The 20093-nt window shown below is 44.2% G+C and overlaps 1 protein-coding gene across 1 annotated transcript in view; it reads left to right on the top strand.

Annotated features, from left to right (window-relative positions):
* LOC111139417 (obscurin, cytoskeletal calmodulin and titin-interacting RhoGEF) overlaps nucleotides 1-20093 on the top strand; it is a 159060-nt gene that overhangs the window by 22512 nt on the left and 116455 nt on the right. The window contains exons 9-13 of the mRNA XM_022491664.1: nucleotides 5529-5804; nucleotides 6764-7039; nucleotides 10394-10693; nucleotides 16354-16629; nucleotides 19995-20093. The exon at nucleotides 19995-20093 is cut by the window's right edge and continues 177 nt beyond it. Of these exons, the coding sequence (XP_022347372.1) occupies nucleotides 5529-5804; nucleotides 6764-7039; nucleotides 10394-10693; nucleotides 16354-16629; nucleotides 19995-20093 (1227 nt within the window). The remainder of the gene's footprint in view (nucleotides 1-5528; nucleotides 5805-6763; nucleotides 7040-10393; nucleotides 10694-16353; nucleotides 16630-19994) is intronic.

The following is a 20093-nucleotide window of genomic DNA, read 5'->3' as shown; positions in this document are numbered from 1 at the left end:
TATATATATATATATTAGATAAACTAGTTAAAAAACGTTAAAGAAGGGTAAAAGTTAAAAAAAATTTAGCGGAAGAAGAGAAAAAAAAATTGAAAAAGAAAAATAATTAAATTAACTGCAAGACTAAAGAATCATGGGGAGAAAGCCATGAGTTCCGTGATTTGCTTTCTCCGCCTCTGGAATTCCACTGCTCTCCTTGGTATTGAAACTGCACTCCTTGGTAGGTGAACTTGGTCCTGGCTGGATTTCTTGTTGATCTTCCGGGGGAGGGGCCTGTTGTAGTGATTCTCAAGTGTCTTTGCCCAGGCAGAATTGCACCGCCCTTACCAGGGGCTGGTCTGAGTAATCTGCTTGGGTTTGCTTTCGGGAGCTTTTGTTCCCTGAGTGCTCTCTGTAGAGTTCCGGAGGATGGGAATGAAAATGGCAGCCTGGAGGAGCCGAGAGCTCAGGGCCCCACTCCTCAGTGCGCCCTCAGAGAATAGCGCCCCATTACTCCCGTCTCCCTGGCCTCTGGCCGCGCTCCAAGCTCACCGAGCCTGCGACCGGTCAAGGTAACCCTGAGCTGAGAGCTCAGTCCTCGGCGCTGTCTCTGTAGCCGTCTTCCCCGTTTTAATACCTGCAAGTTCTGTGACACTCAGACACCCCCAATCCTTCTGTGACCCTGCGGGACCTGAGGCCACACTGACCATGCATGGGCTTCACCCCAGTTTAGCCTCTGGAGCGATGTCCCTCAGCGGAACAGACTTTTAAAAGTCCTGATTTTGTGCTCTGCCGCTTGCCGGGAGCTGGCCTCTCCCCCCGCAGTCTATCTTCCCATCGCTTTGGATTCACTTGTCCGCCAGTCCTACCTTTCAGAAAGTGGTTGATTTTCTGTTTCTAGAATTGCTGTTCTTTTTCTCTTCGATCTCCCGTTGGATTTGTAGGTGTTTGCAATCTTTAGATAAGCTATCTAGCTGATCTCCTGCTACCTGAAGTAGTCTCAGCCTTCTACTTCTCCGCCATCTTGACTCCTCCTGGATGCACATTTAAACACACATGCTCACACCCAGACCTATACACATGCATAGACATATATACACCCTTGCACACATTTCAACACACATACTCACAGACACACATACACACAAACATATGTGCATGCACACTTAAACACATATACTCTCAACAACACATGCATTAACATGCATACACTCATGCACACACAACCATACATAATAATCCCCACATATATACACATAGACATATACACATAGATGCATACACACACAGCGTGATCAGGAATGATTTTGTGACATGCTTATCGAAGACACAGTTTCCTTCACAGTTAGTCTGGGAGGATTCCTATGGAGTGAGCCTCAGAAATAACAGAGACCTGGTGTGGCCCTAACTTGAGGATGCAGCTGAGTCTGGGGCCACAAAACGAGTGGCAGGTGCCTCACTGTACAGTCTGAAAGGTGTGTACCCATTGGCCAAGGCTGAGGGTGACAGTCACCTGTGTGGTTAGGTGCTCTCTGCCTTCACATGGTAGCATTTGTGAGGACTCATCCATTCTCAGAATTCTGGTAGTAGCCTCAGTGGCTGTAAAAATGATTCCAGAAATGTTATTGTTGGCTGGAAGGGCAGATGTGGCAGGAGCTCAGATGGGCATCACATCCACAGGAAGCATGTGGATTCCACTGAGCCCCTGTGGCCCCTGGAGACATTTTCTTGCAGAGATTTTGCTTCTGGAGGTGTCTGGGTCAAACAGAGGTGGTGGCTGAAGGGATGGAGAGGGAGTAGGAGTGTATGAAGTGGTACTTATGTGGGTGTGGGCTGAGAAACAGTGATATTGGTGAGTCTTACAAGCTTGGGTGAACACATAGACTGAGGGGCCACCATCTGAAACATGGCAGGTGGACAGGAGCAGATTTGCTGGGAGGAGTAGGTGATGAGCTAGCCTGGGATGTCCAGGGGGTGGTTGGCTGTCTGAGCATGGTACTCAGTTGATGCTGGTCTGGTAAGGGAGACTCAGTGTTTGTTGGCATGTTGGTGGTGGGAGGGACTGGGAAAAGAAGTACCGTGGAGGGAGTGGATGATAATGGGACCTACCCCTGGGATCCTGGGAGAGCTGGGACCATATAAGGAGAGGCCCAGAGGGGTGGGGAGAGAATCCAGTGACATGGAGGCTGACTGCAGCCCTGACCAGCCACTGCACCGATTGTTGAAGACCACTGTCTTCCATCCAGCCACCTGCTCCAGGGGAAAGTCAGCCAGCTGGATGTTTTATCTTTTTTCTCCATGAAAAATACATTTAAGACATAAAAATAGAACCATCTATACTTTGCCTTTTAAAAATATTAAAAATCCAATTAAAAGTCTTATAACTCAAGGATATTGCCCATTCTTGGTGATATCTCATAAAGAATTATCTTTGAAATGCAAGCTGGTACAGCCACTCTGGGAAACAGCATGGAGGTTCCTCAAAAAGTTGAAAAGAGAGCTACCCTACAAACCCAGCAATTGCACTACTGCATATTTACCCCAGAGATACAAATGTAGTGAACTGAAGGGGCATGTGCACCCGAATGTTTATAGCAGCAATGTTCACACTAGCCAAACTATGGAAAGAGCCTAGATGTCCATCAACAGATGAATGGATAAAGAAGATGTGGTATGGGGCGCCTGGGTGGCTCAGTGGGTTAAGCCGCTGCCTTCGGCTCAGGTCATGATCTCAGGGTCCTGGGATCGAGTCCCGCGTCGGGCTCTCTGCTCGGCGGAGAGCCTGCTTCTCTCTCTCTCTCTCTCTGCCTGCTTCTCTGCCTACTTGTGATCTCTCTCTGTCGAATAAATAAATAAAATCTTAAAAAAAAAAAGAAGATGTGCTATATATGGAATATTATGCAGGCATCAGAAAATGAAATCTTGCCATTTGCAATGACGTGGATGGAACTAGAGGGTATTATGCTAAGCAAAATAAGTCAATCAAGGAAAGACAGCTATCATATGATCTCACTTATATGAGGAATTTAAGGAACAAAACAGAGGATCATAGGGGAATAGAGGAAAATTTAAAAGAAGATGAAATCAGAAAGGGAGACAAACCATAAGAGGGAGACTTTTAATCATAGGAAGCACACTGAGGGTTGCTGAAGGGGAGGTGGGTGGGAAAGTAGGGTAACTAGATGATGGACATTAAGGAGGGCACATGACATAATGAACACTGGGTATTATATAAGACTGATAAATCACTGACCTCAGAAATTAATAATACATTATATGTTAATTAAATTTAAATTTAAAAGATGAAGGCAAAAAATAAAATCTAAACCAAAAAATAAAATCTAAACCATATATATATATGGTTTAGATTTTATTTAGATTTTATTTATTTATTTTATTTAGATTTTACTTATTCTATTTTATTTAGATTTATATATATGTGTGTGTGTGTGTATATATATATATATATATATATATATATATATGTATATATATATATGAATTCTCCCTGAAAATACCTATGCTCTGATGGCCAAAAGCCAAGATTTCCATTGACTATTGGAAGGTTAGAGAGGAGTTCCTGAAGCAAAAAGTCCCTAGTAGATGAGATTGGAAAGTTAGAGTTAAAAGCACCCCATCTGGACTTCTCTAGTGTGAAAACTCTCCCACTGTGGACATCTGAAACTGTGGGGCAGAATGTAACAAAGTCAGGTTAAGTTAATATCTGGACTGGAAAGGAGAAAGAGGGACATTTCCAGGTGCTAGAAAAGAGGAGGCACTGAGAAATGAAAGCAGTGGATGATGACTTGGTGCACTGTTGCTACTGTGGGGGGCTTTGGGTCCCAGGGACCTGGGTCTGACTTACACCACCAGCTTGCCAATACGCATGAGAACAAATAGGAAGTGAGATGGAGATCAGCATACAGTGATGGAAACCTTCTAGAACCACATCATTAAAGAAAAGATGGACCAGAAAAGCAATCTCCTGCAGCCCAGGGAGGTCACAGGGCACTTGTATTTCTGCTTCGGCTTAGATGGGAAAAGCTCCCCTAAGAAATGGAGGCCTATTTTTCACTTGGGAATGAGATTTCAACTTACAATGCTAAGGACCCCAGACTGAGAAGTTAACCTACCAGTGGGGCTCCAGGCCAGTGGCACTCCTGGAGTGCCTGGCAACAGTGAATATCAGGAGGATTACCCCACCGCCAAAGCCACACTTAATAATACCACTGGCTGAGGAAACCATGTCAGATTCACAGTAAAGTACATCTAAACACTGGAGGAATCATCCTATATAGAAGGGAAAAGATGAGGGCTAGACCACCCAGGGACCTCAGATGATGTAACAGCATACTTAAAATGAGTAATACGAGAGATTTGATAAAGTAAGAAAAAAGATAAGTAGGAAGCAGAAGAACAGGCAGATTCAAAGAAGAAGCAAATGAAGCTTCATGAATGAGAAACACATTTATAATGAACAATTTAGTGGAGTGATAAATAGCAAATTAGACATAGCTGAAGACAAAATCACTGAACTGAAAGATTTGAGGAAGTTATTCAGAGGGAAACAGAGATTTAAAAAAATAAGAGAGAAGGGCAGAGGTAGAGAAGAGAAGCTGTAGGCCACAGGTGTGTCTAAAGGATTTCCAGGAGAGGCTGGAGAGAATGAGAAGAAAAAATTATGATGGAAATCACACAGAGAAATTTTAATAGGGGTTGAAGATGTGAATCCTAAGCTTCAGGACTCCCAAGTGATTATGGGAAATGTAGGAAAAATAAATCCACAGCTAGACACATCACAGTGAACCACAGAAGAGTAAAGATGAATGGGAAGACAGTAATCCTTCCACAGATTTGTCCACAGCAATGAAGAGCACAAAGAAGGCATCATCTCCAATGTACTAGAGGAATATGACTGTCAACCAGAATTCTGTATTCAGCTAAACTATCATTCAAAAGTTTGAGTGAAATAAAGATGTTTTCAGGAGGTAAATGGAGAGAACTTACCATTTACAAAACCCTGCTGGAAAAAAATTGTTGATGGATATATGTCAAAAGGAAGAATGTAATATGATCCAGAGAAGTAAGCTAATAAAAACCATGTCCAGTCCCCAAGCCAGGGCTTTCATTATACGGATGGTGGCTGGATTACTAGAAGTGACAGACTGCACTAGGAGTCATTGTGTCTGTGTTCTTGTGACTTGGACGTCACCCATTGTTGGTGACAGTGCACAAGAAATTCTCCCTGAAAATACCTGTGGTTTGATGTGCAGGTATGCCTCCATTTGTTAGGATAATTATGGGATCACAGATGTTAAATGCCAAATCCTGAATCATGACACATACCTACCTGGAAATTACTTGACCTGAAGTCTTCAGATTATGAAAACTAACCTGTTCTTGCTTTATGTGTTTTCTGAGTGTGGGGTTTTCTGTGTAGAGGGAGCCAGGAACAGGGCGGGCTTGTGTCCAAGCCATCCTGGTTTTGAGATCCAAAGGGTGGGCCTTCATTCAGGTCTAGATATTTGATTGTCCCTCTCTGTCTCCAGAACCTGCATTAGTGTTTGCCAAGGACCAGCCAGCATTCAGGGAGGTGCAGGCCAATGTGCGGGCCAGTGCCACCCTGAGCTGTGAGGTGGCCCAGGACAAGACAGAGGTGACATGGTACAAGGATGGGAAGAAGCTGAGTGCGAGCTCCAAAGTGCACATGGAGGCCAAGGGCAGCAGCAGGCGGCTGGTGGTGCAGCAGGCGGGGAAGGCGGATGCCGGGGAGTACAGCTGCGAGGCCGGGGGCCAGAAGGTGTCCTTCCGCCTGGATGTCACAGGTCAGTTCTTTTGGTTAAACTCTAGTCTTGATCGAGGGTGATGGTGGGATAAGCATAGAGTCCAGATAGACTCTGGAGCTCTTTCCATTGGACTTAACTTTTCACATGTCCCTCCTTTGGCCTCCGATTCTCATACATGTGGCTGAGCCAAGAGAAATTGGATAGGAAGGTGTACATGGAAAGGTTTGCTAATTCCTATGAACCATGACTGGTGTTCCAGGGATGATACCCACCTGGGACAGCCAACATGGAGCAGTGGTAGAATGTATGGCCTCCACCTGGGACAGCCCACATGGAGTAGTAATAGAATGTGTGATCCCTACCTGGGACAGCCCACATGGAGCAGTGATAGAATATGTGGTCCTCACCTGGGACAGCCCACATGGAGTAGTAATAGAATGTGTGGTTCCTACCTGGGACAGCACACGCGGAGTAGTAATAGAATGTGTGGTCCCCACCTGGGACAGCCAACGTGGAGCAGTGATAGAACGTGTGGTCCCCACCTGGAGAAACTGGGCGGAACAATGGTACAATGTTTAGTCCTCACCTGGAACAGCCACGTGGAACAGTGGTCATATGTGGTCCCCACTTGGAACAGCCCATAGGAGATGTGGTAGAGTTAGGGACCCCCTGGAACAGTCCACATTGAGGAAAGGGAGAATTTAGGGTCTTCACTCCTTCAGGCAACATAGAGCTGGGACAGTCCGTGAGGACCAGTGGTAGAATGTATGGTCCCCACCTGAACAAGCCCTCACACAGTAGTTACAGAATAGGTACATAAATTGTGTTACTTATTGCTGAGAAGGCTACAGGGCTTCTCCAGATGACACAGCTGACACAGAGCTGACACAGGAGAAGTTTCCATTCCCTCTGCTTCCTGGTTCAGTACTTCTTCCCCCAGTGCTGCCTTCCTAACAGACATGATATCTTCAATCACGTGTGTCCCTCTCTGTCCCCAGAGCCCTCTGTGGTGTTTGCCAAGGAGCAGCCAGCACACAGTGAAGTGCAGGCCAAGGCAGGGGCCAGTGCCACCCTGAGCTGTGAGGTGGCCCAGGCCCAGACAGAGGTGACGTGGTACAAGGACGGGAAGAAGCTGAGTGCGAGCTCCAACGTGCATGTGGAGGCCAAGGGCTGCAGCAGGTGGCTGGTGGTGCAGCAGGTGGGGAAGGCAGATGCTGGGGAGTACAGCTGCGAGGCCGGAGGCCAGAAGGTGTCCTTCCGCCTGGACATCACAGGTGGGTTCCTTGAGGTCTTTTTATGCTCCTTAGAGCACAGTAGTTATCCAGAGTGGGGGTGCATGCAGGTGACGTCTCATGTCCTGTTTGGTCACAAAGTTTCCCAAGCAACAGCCAGCAGGTATGAATTACATGACCATGATTGTATTTTATGAGTGCTTCTTGTCTTTTCACTTGGGCAAACATTGCAACAACCTCAGAGGAGGAGTTCTGATTATTCCCATTTTATTTTATTTTGGTTTTTTTTTTTTTGAAGGTTTTATTTATTTAACAGAGAGAGATCACAAGTAGGCAGAGAGGCAGGCAGAGAGAGAGAGAGAGGGAAGCAATCTTCCTGCTGAGCAGAGATCCTGATGCAGGGCTCGATCATAAGACTCCGGGATCATGACCTGAGCGGAAGGCAGATACTTAACCCACTGAGCCACCCAGACACCCCAATTATTTGCATTTTAATATGAGGCTAAGAAAATTCTATAAGTTGCCAAAATTCACACAGCCAGAAAACCACAGAGCCAGGGTTTGGACCCCATATTCTGAGATTATTTCTTTACGTTTTCTGCCTGAAGAACTCTGTCATCAGTATTTATTTTAGCTGGTCTTCTCAGGCTCTATTTTTTTTTTCTTACATGGAAATGTATTTATTTTACCTTTAATTCTGAGGATATTTTCTCTGGGAATCACATTACATTTTAATAGTGCTTTTTTGTAATTTGTAAATACAATTTTGTAATTTGTAAATACAATTGACTCTTGAACAACATAGGTTTGAACTCCACAGGTCCACTCGTATGTGGATTTTTAAAATAAATACAGTACAGTATGGTAAATGTGCTTTCTCTTTCTTACAATTTTCTTAGTAACATTCTCTTGCCTGTAACCTACTTCACTGAAGAGTTCTGTCTGTAATACATAACACATATAGCAAATTGTGTGTTGGTCAAGTTTGAATCATCAGCAAGGCTTCTAGTCAACAGTAAGCTATCAGTAGTTACATTCTGGGGGAGTTGAATTAAACACAGGTTTTTGACTGCATGAGACTTCATCACCTCAACCCCTATGTTGTTAAGAGTCAATGGCATGTATTTTAACATTTTGAAGATACCATTCCATTGTCTTCTGAGTCCCATATTTTCTTCTAAAACATCAACTGTCAGTTCTGTTATGTTGCTTCAAGGACTTTTTTTTTTCTTTTCCTTTATCTTTTCCCTTCCTTCCTTCCTTCCTTCCTTCCTTCCTTCCTTCCTTCCTTCCTTCCTCTTCCTCCCTGTTGCTTTTAAGATACTACATTTGGTTTTAGTTTTCAGCGGTTTTACTTTGATGAACCTAGGTGTGGTTTCCTTTTTATTCGTCCTGGTTGGGGCCGCAGATCATCTTGGGTGTGTGGGTTTATGTTCTCTCAACCGTAGGCTATCCTTGGCCTATCTCTGTTCTGTCCCATCTCTCTCCTCTGTCCCAAGTTCTTTTACATTTTATTTAACCATTTTGTGTTTCCCCACATGTCTCATATGCATCTTTCTTTCTGCCTCTTAATTATTTTTCTCTCTCTCCTTTATTCTGTGTGTTTTGTTGACGTGCCTTAAAATTCCCTAATATTCTGTTCTGCTTAGAGTATGTCTGACTCACTTATATACTGTGTTGACTATTTTCAAGTGATATAATTTCCATCTGATTGATTTCTTATAGATTCCAGACTCTGTAGTAAATTTCTTATGGTTGATCTATTTTTAAAGTTTCATTTTAAAACAGTATTAATCATGGGTATATCCCAGTCTGAAAAAGCATAATAACCCATCATCTGATATTGTCCCCTTTTTTTGGTTTTCTATTTACTCCTTTCCTTGACACACAAGCAACATTTCCACTGACTGTCAGACATTGCTTGAGAAAACTTGTTGGGTATAGATCATGCTATCTTTTTCCAGAAAGAGGGTTGTTCCTTCCTATGATAGTGGGGAGAAGGCAGCCAAACTTCAGCTCATTCCAGGACCATGCTGGCTCGGGGCCCCCTTGCAGTTTTGATCAGGGCCTTCCGTCTCTGGTGGGCCCCAGTTCTGGGCATGGTCTTCCCCAAATTCCTGCAGATGCTTAGGTGTGGGTGAGGCCCCTTTCCCAGCAGATGCTCAGTGCTAATCTTTGCTGGAATGGAAGGTGCCAGAGTGTGCTGTCTGCTCTGGAGCTCAGAGGTTTTCTGTGGGGCTTCACAGTCTCCTGTGTCCAGCATCTTCAGAACTCATCAGACCCTTGAGGGGAACATGGCTGAGTGGCAGCTCAATTCTACATGGTCCCTCTTCCCAGGAGACTTGGATCCTCCTCTAACTGCACCCCTCTATGCCACAAGTGTGCACGTACTGGTGGTCTCCCTGTTTTTTTGGGAGCTGTGCTGTGCCTGCATTGTCATTATCATGTCCTGCCCAGACACAGCAGTGTCCCGAGGGGACAAATAAGGGCCAGTGGGACCCCACATCCCTGAGTGGCTCCCTTAGACCATCCTCAATGACTCCACAGCATCCTTACAGAAGAGCCTGGCCCTGGGCTCCCCTCTATTAGAATGTCTGCCCCATGCTTGAATCAAAGCTGTCTGTCTTGTGTCATTCATCACTCCTCGGAGAGGTCTGCCCTGGCCCCAGAGCCCAAGGGACCCATCCATCCCTTCTCTCACATGTGTGGCCTTGTTTAACTACACCCAAGCGTGGCATCACTGCCGTCATGACTGATGTGCTTGCCTGTCTCCCTCAGTAGATTGGGTGCAGACCGTCATGTTTCTAGCCACTGCCATGGTGCCTGGTGCCTGCATGCTCTAGGCCAGCATTCACTTGGGTTGTGCCAGTGATTGTGTGCATGGCTGGCTGCTTTCACAGCACGGACTCTCTGAGAGTCTGTGTGTACGCACTTGAGTTTACTGGGAGTCATGCAGTTTTAGAAAAGAGGCAATCTCAGGTGTTGGCAAGGATGTGAGGAATTGGAACTCTCACACACTGCTGATGGAAGTGTAAATTGGCAAAACCATTTCTGAAACCACTTTGGAAATATCTGTTAAAGCCAGTGTATCTTACACCATAAGTTACACCGATAGGATGTAGTGTGTGGTGGGCATACCGTGTGCTGGGGGTATAGGAGTGAATAGGCCCACCTCCCCACAAGGGCTGGCTGTCACCTGGGATGGATACATCCAAATGTACACTCAGACCCCAGGTCAGGAGGCATATGTTTGCAGACACTCTCCAACAGCCTACTGGACACATGATGGCATTTGCTCCAAGTAGGAAATTAACTGAACTCTGAAGCTTTCCTCCCTGTGACCTAAGTGGTACCAGCTCTGTGTCTCTTAACATATATATCTGTCTCTGTTCCCAGAGCCCTCTGTGGCGTTTGCCAAGGAGCAGCCAGCATGCAGTGAGGTGCAGACCAAGGCGGGGGCCAGTGCCACACTGAGCTGTGAGGTGGCCCGGGACAAGACGGAGGTGACATGGTACAAGGATGGGAAGAAGCTGAGTGCGAGCTCCAAAATATGCATGGAGGCCAAGGGTTGCAGCAGGCAGCTGGTGGTGCAACAGGCGGGGAAAGCGGATGCTGGGGAGTACATCTGTGAGGCTGGGGGCCAGAAGGTGTCCTTCCGCCTGGATGTTGCAGGTCAGTCCTTGTGGGACTATAATAGCCTTGTGTGGAGGTGATGGGATTGGCTAACTGCCCCAGCCAATCCTGGTGCTCTTCCCACTGGGTCTCATGTCTTCACACAGCCCATACTCCCAATTCCCTTACTCATGGCTGGGCCAAGGTGGTGCTGTGCTGGAGGGGTGCGGACAGAAGGGAGAGAGTGCTCCCAGAAATCCAAGTGGTGTTCCCACATAGTAATGGCAGTTGTAAGTTGTTTGCTGAGAACCTCCAGGGTGTTCTTTTGTGCCTGGGACTCTGCTGTACCTTGCACTTGGAGTCTGAGACTAGGCATTTCTCACCCACCCATTATATGTGAATTTTCCTCTGCTGAATAACCTGGCCACTCCAAGACACCCTCACCCAGCTACACGCTGGGCCACATGAGGGAGAGATGCTTGCATTTCACTAAATCAGGAGATGGGAGAGTTTCTGCCAGCTGATCCTACTCGGATTTATGTCAAGACAGAACTACGGACTATGGAAGTTTTCGGTGTACTAGAGCACATTTTCCTCCTTGCACGTGGGAATGAAGGTTCCCTGTGCCCCTGTGTGTAGCAGAATCCAGAGCTCTGCTCTGTTGCAATGCGTGCTCAAAGTACGGCAAGAGCAGAGGGCTGGGAGATACCTGGTAGGCGCATGTGAGGTCAGGATTCTCTTTCTGAAGTAAATCTTGCTTCTCCCCTCTAAGAACATTTGGTTCAGAATTCCCCCTGGAGTCTGAGTCACAGGTTTAAAAATGGAGAGGAATGAACGGCTTATTCTGCACCCACTTGCTTTGTTAAAGATGAGGTCCTTTGTAGCAGCCTCTGTATGATAAGGCAGTATTTCACACCATTGTCTGGAGACTTGTGTGTCTGTCCCATTCTGGCTGGTTCATAGTGAAGGCTGAGATCTACATGTATTTTCTTGTTGTTGAGTCTTAATGGCCAATCAAGATGGCCTACAGCCCCACACAGGCTTCTAGGGGCCACCACCTGACCATTTGCTATTCTATCTGTCATATATGGGTATGTGCAGATACCAAAAAACCGACTATGTATTTTTTTTAAATGTTATTTTCAAGAGAATATGACAAATTATTTTATGGTAATAAACATGAAAATATTTGACAAATCAACCAAATACTTGGAAAACTCTGTAAAAAGTGACACAAGAAGATTTCAACACTTCAAACAGTCCTAGAAACTTTTATTTATTTATTTATTTGAGATATATATATATATATATATATGTGTGTGTGTGTGTGTGTGTGTGTATGTATATATATAGTATTATGTTAGTCACTGTATAGTCATTAGTTTTTGATGCAGTCTTCCAAGATTCATTGTTCATGCACCACACCCAGTGCTCCATGCAATACGTGCCCTCCACAATACCCACCACAAGGCTCAGCCCTCCCCACACCCCCCTCCCCTCCAAAACCCTCAGTTTGTTTCTCAAGAGTCCACAGTCTCTCACAGTTCATCTCCCTCTCTGATTCCCCCCACTTCACTTTTCCTTTCCTTCTCCTAATGTCCTCCATGCTATTCCTTATGTTCCACAAGTAAGTGAAACCATATGATAATTGACTCTCTCTGCTTGACTTATTTCACTCAGCATAATCTCCTCCATAATCTTCTCCAATCCCATCCATGTTGAAACAAAAGTTGGGTATTCATCCTTTCTGATGGAAGCATAATATTCCATAGTATATATGGACCATATCTTTATCCATTCATCCATTGAAGGGCATCTTGGTTCTTTCCACAGTTTGGCCACTGTGAATGAATTGCTTCAATGAACATTGAGGTACAGGTGACCCTTCTTTTCACTACAGCTGTATCTTTGGGGTAAATATCCAGTAGTGCAATTGCTGGGTCACAGGGTAACTCTATTTTTAATTTTTTGAGAATCTCCATACTGTTTTCCAAAGTGGCTACACCAACTTGCATTCCCACTGACAGTGCAAGTGGGTTCCCCTTTCTCCACATCCTTTCCAACATTTGTTGTTTCCTGCCTTGTTAATTTTGGCCATTCTATCTGGTGTAAGTTGGAATCTCAATGTGGTTTTGATTTGAATTTCCCTGATGGCTAATGATGATAAACATTTTTTCAAGTGTCCGCTACCCATTTGTATGTCTTCATTGGAAAAGTGTCTGTTCATGTCTTCTGCTCATTTTTTGATGTGATTATCTGTTTTTTGAGTGTTGAGTTTGAAGAGGTCTTTATAGATCTTGGATATCAGCCCTTTGTCTGTAGTGTCATTTGCGAGTATCTTCTCCCATTCCGTGGGTTGTCTCTTTGTTTTGTTAACAGTTTCCTTTGCTGTGCAGAAGCTTTCGATCTTGATGAAGTCCCAAAAGTTCATTTTTGCTTTTGTTTCCTTTGCCTTTGGAGACATATCTTGAAAGAAGTTGCTGTGGCTGATGTCAAAGAGGTTACTGCCTATGCTGTCCTCTAGGACTTTGATGGATTCCTTTCTCACATTGAGGTTTTCATCCATTAGAGTTATCTTTGTGCATGGTGAAAGAGAATGGTTGACACAAGAAGATTTCAGGTCCTCAAATAATCCTAAAGCCTTTATTTATTTATTTATCTATTTATTTATTTAGAGACTTAATTTATTTGCCAGACAGAGAGAGAGAGAGAGAGCGCACAAGCACAAGGGGGAATGGTAGGAAGAGGGAGAAGCAGGCTCCCTAATGAGCAAGGAGCCCGATGCAGGACTTGATCCCAGGACCCTGGGATCATGACCTGAGCCAAAGGCAGATGTTTAACTTTGTGAGCTACCCAGGAATCCTGCCCTAGAGCCTTTTATTTCATTTTTTTTTAATTTTTAATTTTTTAAAAAATTTTTAATAAACATATAATGTGTTTTTATCCCCAGGGGTACAGGTCTGTGACACTCCAGGTTTACACATTTCACAGCACTCATCATAGCACATACCCTCCCCAATGTCCATATCCCCACCACCCTCTCCCGTCCCCACTTCCCCCAGCAACCCTCAGTCTATTTTTGGAGATTGAGTCCTTTATGGTTTGTCTCCCTCCAGATCCCATCTTCTTTCATGTTTTCTTTTCCTACCCCCCAAACCCCTCATGTTGCTTCTCCACTTCCTCATATCAGGGAGATCATATGATAGTTGTCTTTCTCTGACTGACTCACTTCGCTAAGCATAATACTCTCTAGTTCCATCTATGTCATTGCAAATGGCAAGATTTCATTTCTTTTGATGGCAGCATAGTATTCCCTTTGGAGCACCACGTTTGTATCTTTAGGATAAATACCCAGCAGTGCAATTGCTGGGTCATAGTGTAGCTCTATTTTCAGGTTTTTGAGAAACCTCCACATTGTTTTCCAGAGTGGCCGCACCAGCTTGCATTCCCACCAGCAGTGTAGGAGGGTTCCTCTTTCTCTGCATCCTCACCAGCATCTGTCATTTCCTGACTTGTTAATTTTAGCCATTCGGACTGGTGTGAGGTGGTATGTCATTGTGGTTTTGATTTGTATTTCCCTGATGCCAAGAGATGTGGAGCATTTTGTCATGTGTCTGTTGGCCATCTGGATGTCTTCTTTGCAGAAACGTCTGTTCATGTCCTCTGCCCATTTCTTGATTGGATTATTTGTTCTTTGGGTGTTGAGTTTGCTAAGCTCTTTATAGATTTGGGACACTAGCCCTTTATCTGATATGTCGTTTGCAAATATCTTCTCCCATTCTGTCAGTTGTCTTTTGGTTTTGTTCACTGTTTCCTTTGCTGTGCAAAAGCTTTTGATCTTGATGAAATCCCAATAGTTCATTTTTGCCCTTGCTTCCGTTGCCTTTGGCGATGTTCCTAGGAAGAAGTTGCTGCGGCTGAGGTCGAAGAGGTTGCTGCCTGTGTTCTCCTCAAGGATTTTGATGGATTCCTTTCTCACATTGAGGTCCTTCATCCATTTTGAGTCTATTTTTGTGTGTGGTATAAGGAAGTGGTCCAATTTCATTTTTCTGCATGTGGCTGTCCAATTTTCCCAGCACCATTTGTTGAAGAGACTGTCTTTTTTCCATTGGACATTCTTTCCTGCTTTGTTGAAGATTAGTTGACCATAGAGTTGAGGGTCTATTTCTGGGCTCTCTATTCTGTTCCATTGATCTGTGTGTCTTTTTTGTGCCAGTACCATTATGTCTTGATGATGACAGCTTTGTAATAGAGCTTGAAGTCCGTAATTGTGATGCCACCAACTTTGGCTTTCTTTTTCAATATTCCTTTGGCTATTCGAGGTCTTTTTTGGTTCCATATAAATTTTAAGATTATTTGTTCTATTTCTTTGAAAAAAATGGATGGGATTTTGATAGGAATTGCATTAAATGTGTAGATTGCCCTAGAGCCTTTTAAACAAACAGAGATATAACGAATAATCTTGCACCACATGCACTTTCTAACTGGTAAATTATGTGAAATGTTCTCAAAGGAAATTATTGCATAATCATGGACATTTTTCTTTTTTCCCCTTTTAAAGAAGATGTATTTAAATATGAGAGAGAGGTGCATGGAGGGGGACAGAAGGATAGAAAGATAAACAAACTCCCTATGCAGTGGGGAGCCTGATATGGGGCTCAGTCCCAGAACCCTGAGATCATGACCTGAGCCAAAACAAGAGTCAGATGCTAACTGACTGAGCCACCCAGGTGCCCCTATTCCTGGAGAATTTTCTGGAGAATAGAAAAAAGAGAGATGTTTCTGATTTACTTTAGAGAGACAATATAATGCTGATAACCAAAGTCTGACAGGGAAAGTATGAAAAATTCAAATCACAGGTCAGTCTGTTATGGATTTTTGAAGTCAAAATCTTAAACAAAACATTATGAAAATTAGTCAGCAATATATTTACAAGATAATACACCATAATGAAGGCCATAGTCCAGGAATGCAAGACTATTTAAACATAGGAAAGATTATCAAATTAATATAATGCATGATATTAAGAGACTGATTTAAAGAAATGAAGTGATTACCTCCATAAATGCAGAATAAAGTGATAAAATTTAACTATATATATAATATATACATATCATATATATAATATATCTCTAAAAACAAGCATGGAAAGGACAAGTAATACTATTGAAAACTGGGCAAAAGTCTTGAGCCAAAGAGCAAACATTAATGACCAAATCATTGGAAAAGATCATATTCACTCTGTGAATCCTTAGGATCAGGCAGGGGATGGCCCTGGGAGGTACAGCTCTACTCCCCCAAGGTGGCCAACAGTTGACAAGACACAGCAGGTTACTGTGGAGGTACAACTCCACTCCCCCAAGGTGGCCAACAGTTGACAACACACAGCAGGGACTGTACTGCACTGTGGACAAGATGCTCTCTACATATTCATGTGTAAGACTGAATCATCTGAGAAGGTTGAGGTATGCCTGCATCGTGACCGCACAGCAACTCTCCTAGGGGAGTGTGTGCACAGGGACACCTTTCAGTGTCCCCACCTGGAACAGCCCAGGTGGAGCAGTGGTAGAATGTACAGATAAATTGTGTTCATATTTTCTAGGAAGGTGGTAAATCTTCTCTTGGTCACACAGCTGGTGCAGAGCCTGGAGATGATTCCCCTACCACCTGTTTAGTCCTTTCTCTAGTGCTGCATGTTGACTTAGATGGTGTGTTTGACCCTGTGTGTCTCTCCCTGTCCCCAGAGCCTCCAGCTGTGTTTGCCAAGGAGCAGCCAGCACGCAGTGAGGTGCTCTGCAAGGCGGGGGCCAGTGCCACCCTGAGCTGCGAGGTGGCCCAGGCCCAGACAGAGGTGACGTGGTACAAGGACGGGAAGAAGCTGAGTGCGAGCTCCAACGTGCACGTGGAGGCCAAGGGCAGCAGCAGGCGGCTGGTGGTGCAGCAGGCGGGGAAGACGGATGCCGGGGAGTACAGCTGCGAGGCCGGGGGCCAGAAGGTGTCCTTCCGCCTGGACGTCACAGGTCAGTTCTTTGGGTAGTGAATTAGCCTTGTTTGGGAACTTGGGACTGATTTTTGAGCCCAGATTATCCTTAGTATCCTCACCATCACCTCCCATGTCACATTCTCCCACCTTCCTATTTTCACTCCCATGACAGGGTCAAGAGTGGCTTGACTGGACGGGTGTGTAAGAAGGAGGGGGACCACTTGTGTCCACCTTCAGTGGTGTTTAGCACATTGATACTTAGTTCTATGTTCCTCAAACCTGCCCAGTTTCTTCGTGGCCTGGAACTCTCAGTCTGCTTGGCGTGTGGGTCTGAAGGAGACCAGGTGCTTCTCACCTGGGAATATGTAAATTTCCTTCTATTGGATCCTCTGGCAGATAACTAGGTTCACTCCCTCAGAACCACAGGCAGGTTATCACCAGCCAGATGTTTGGATCCCACTGATCAAGGATAAGTGGGAAATTTCAACTACCCATCTGTACTTGTAAATATCTCAGACTGACTTTGGATTATCCACGTTTTAGATGTTCTGTGAATTTCTTCCTTCCTTGCACATGGATAGAGAAGCTCTCTCTGCTTTTTCTGAGACATCTAGATCCATTCCATGCTGTGATGTCCGTGCAAAGTATACAAAAGTAGAGATTGATAGATACACGCCTGTGACACGTACCTCTACGCACAGGATATTCCTTTTAAAGCATATCTTTTGTATTCAGTTAAACCATTCTTTGTCAGAATTCCTTTGGAGTCTGATGTATAAATTTAGAAATAGAGAGGAAAAAAACTTAAGCTATGTCAGCACACATTGCTAAAGATGAGTTACTATTATGGCAGCCTAACTGGTGGACCAGTATTTATTTGGTAGCATTACCTAATGGTTGGTGTCTATTTGTGCTTCCTTGGCTGGTTGATAGAGAAGGTTGAGAAATATATTCATTTTCTTTTATTAAGAGAGTCTTAGCATTCAATAAGGGTTCCACATTTGACCTGGAGGTGCCACCACAAAACAGTGTGGTATCCTATCTGTACTTAGTGGTTTGTGGGTGTGTATAGATAGCAAAAAATCATGCTAGTTATCTTTGTGAAACATTATGTGAAGAGAACTTGACAGATTATTTCATGGTAAGAATTTTGAAAGTTTTAAAATTTAATAGGAAACAAACATATCAAAGCTGACATAAGGAGACATAGAAAACTCAAATAGTCCTATAAATTTTAAAGAAATGGAACAAGTAATAAAAAAATATTTTCAGGGCACCTGGGTGGCCAGTTGGTGAAGAATCTGACTCTTGATTTCGGCTCAGGTCATGATGTCAGGGTTGTGAGATCAAGCCCTGCATTGGGCTCTGTGCTGGGTGTGGAGCTTGCTCAAGATTCTCCCTGTTCTTCTAACTTTGGCGCTTCCTCCTCGCTCCCTCTCTAAAAAAATAAAATAAATATTTTCATAGAGAACAGTCTAAGCCAAGTGGATCTACTGGTTAGTTTTACCAAATATTCCTGGAAAGGCATTATTCCATTTTCATGAAGGTTCTTCTAGAGAATAAAAAAAGGATGTACAGTCTCAAACTCATTTTATGTAGATGTAGATAGCATAATATTAATGTTGAAATCTTATGAAGAAAATATATGGAGTTAAAATTATAGGCCAGGACCTTATGAATATCAAGGCTAAACTTTTAAACAAGATATTAGCCAACCAAGTTGGACAACATATGAAGGAGACAATATAGTATGATGGAAGTTGTAGTACAAGAGTGTCTGGTTGCTTTAACGTTAGAAACTTAAAAAAGCAGAAGAATGCATGATATTAACATACTAAAAGAGAAAAAGTTGGTTATCTTAATAAATGCTGAATAAAACTATTTGGTGAAATTTAATTAACATTATCCTGTAATACAAAATTATTAACTAACTATAAATAAAGGGGTTAGTTAGCATCACACTTAACAATTAGCCAAAACGTGGAAAGAGTGAAAATAACTTTTGGAACTTCATCAAGATCAAAAGCTTCTGCACAGCAAAGGAAACAGTCAACAAGACAAAGAGGCAGCCCACGGAATGGGAGAAGATATTCGCAAATGACGCTACAGACATAGGGTTGATATCCAAGATCTATAAAGACCTCCTCAAACTCAACACTCAAAAAACAGATAATCACATCAAGAAATGGGCAGAAGACATTTGGAGAAGACACTTCTCCAAAGAAGACATACAAATGGCTAAGTGAAATAGGTCAGTCAGAGAAAAACAAATATCTTATGATTTCATTCACATGTGGAATTTTTTTTTTTTAAGATTTTATTTTATTTATTTATTTGACAGACAGAGATCACAAGTAGGCAGAGAGGCAGGCAGAGAGAGAGAGGAGGAAGCAGGCTCCCCACTGAGCAGAGAGCCCAATGCAGGACTCAATTCCAGGACCCTGGGATCATGACCTGAGCCAAAGGCAGAGGCTTTAACCCAATGAGCCACTCAGGCACCCCTCACATGTGGAATTTAAGAAAGAAAACCGATGACGATGGGGGAAGGGAAGGGAAAAGAAAATAAAATGAAAACAGAGAAGGACAGAAACCATAAGAGACTCTTAACTGTAAGGAACAAGCTGAGGGCTGCTGGAGGGGGGTGGTTGGGGGGATGGGGTAGCTGGGGGATGGGTATGAAGGAGGCATGTGACGGAAAGAGCACTGGGTGTTACATGCAACTGATGCATCACTAAATTCTACACCTGAAACTAATGTAAAAAAGTGAAAGACCTGACTTTGTGATTGGAAATGAGGTAGGGAGGCTTTCTGTCCAACGACCTGGCAGCACGATAAGGAGGAAAATCAGAGAAAGGTATAAAATAAAGGAAAGAAGTGGAGTTTAGTTTATCTTTTTCTTTCAGTATTTTGTTTACATTCCAGTTAGTTAACATATAGTGTAATGGCCAGAGACACCAGAAAATTCGCCTCACTTTATCAGTGGTCAGAACCCTGCAAAGATGGCCACGGGCAGGTACAGCTTCCATCCCACAAGGCTACCAACAGCTGACAGGGCAGGACAGGCATGAGGGTGGAGTGGAGGAGCTCCTGCACATGGCTGAGGAAAGACTCCACCTCACCTGGGAAGATGGGCCTGTTTCCTGACCCCACAGATCCTCTCCTAAAGGAGAATGTGTGGGGAGGGCTTACAGCATCCGCATCCGCAGAACAACACGGAGCTGTGGTAGGTGGTACCAGTAGACTGTGGGTACCCATTGCTGAGGGAGTTTCTCTGGGCCACACAGCTCGTGCAGAACCTGGGGACATTTCTGTACCCCTGCCTCTCGATTCAGGTTCCTTCACCACTGCTGCATTCCTGACTTATAAGGTGACACTGATTGTGTGTCCATCCCTATTCCCCAGAACCTACACCGGTGTTTGCCAAGGAACAGCCAGCACGCAGGGAGGTGCAGGCCAAGGCGGGGGCCAGTGCCACCCTGAGCTGCGAGGTGGCCCAGGCCC

The sequence above is a fragment of the Enhydra lutris genome, unplaced genomic scaffold (genome assembly GCF_002288905.1).
Source record: "Enhydra lutris kenyoni isolate GAN:26980312 unplaced genomic scaffold, ASM228890v2 scaffoldscaffold106, whole genome shotgun sequence".
NCBI classification, from domain to species: Eukaryota; Metazoa; Chordata; class Mammalia; order Carnivora; family Mustelidae; genus Enhydra; species Enhydra lutris.
This window is presented reverse-complemented; position numbering and strand designations above follow the sequence as displayed.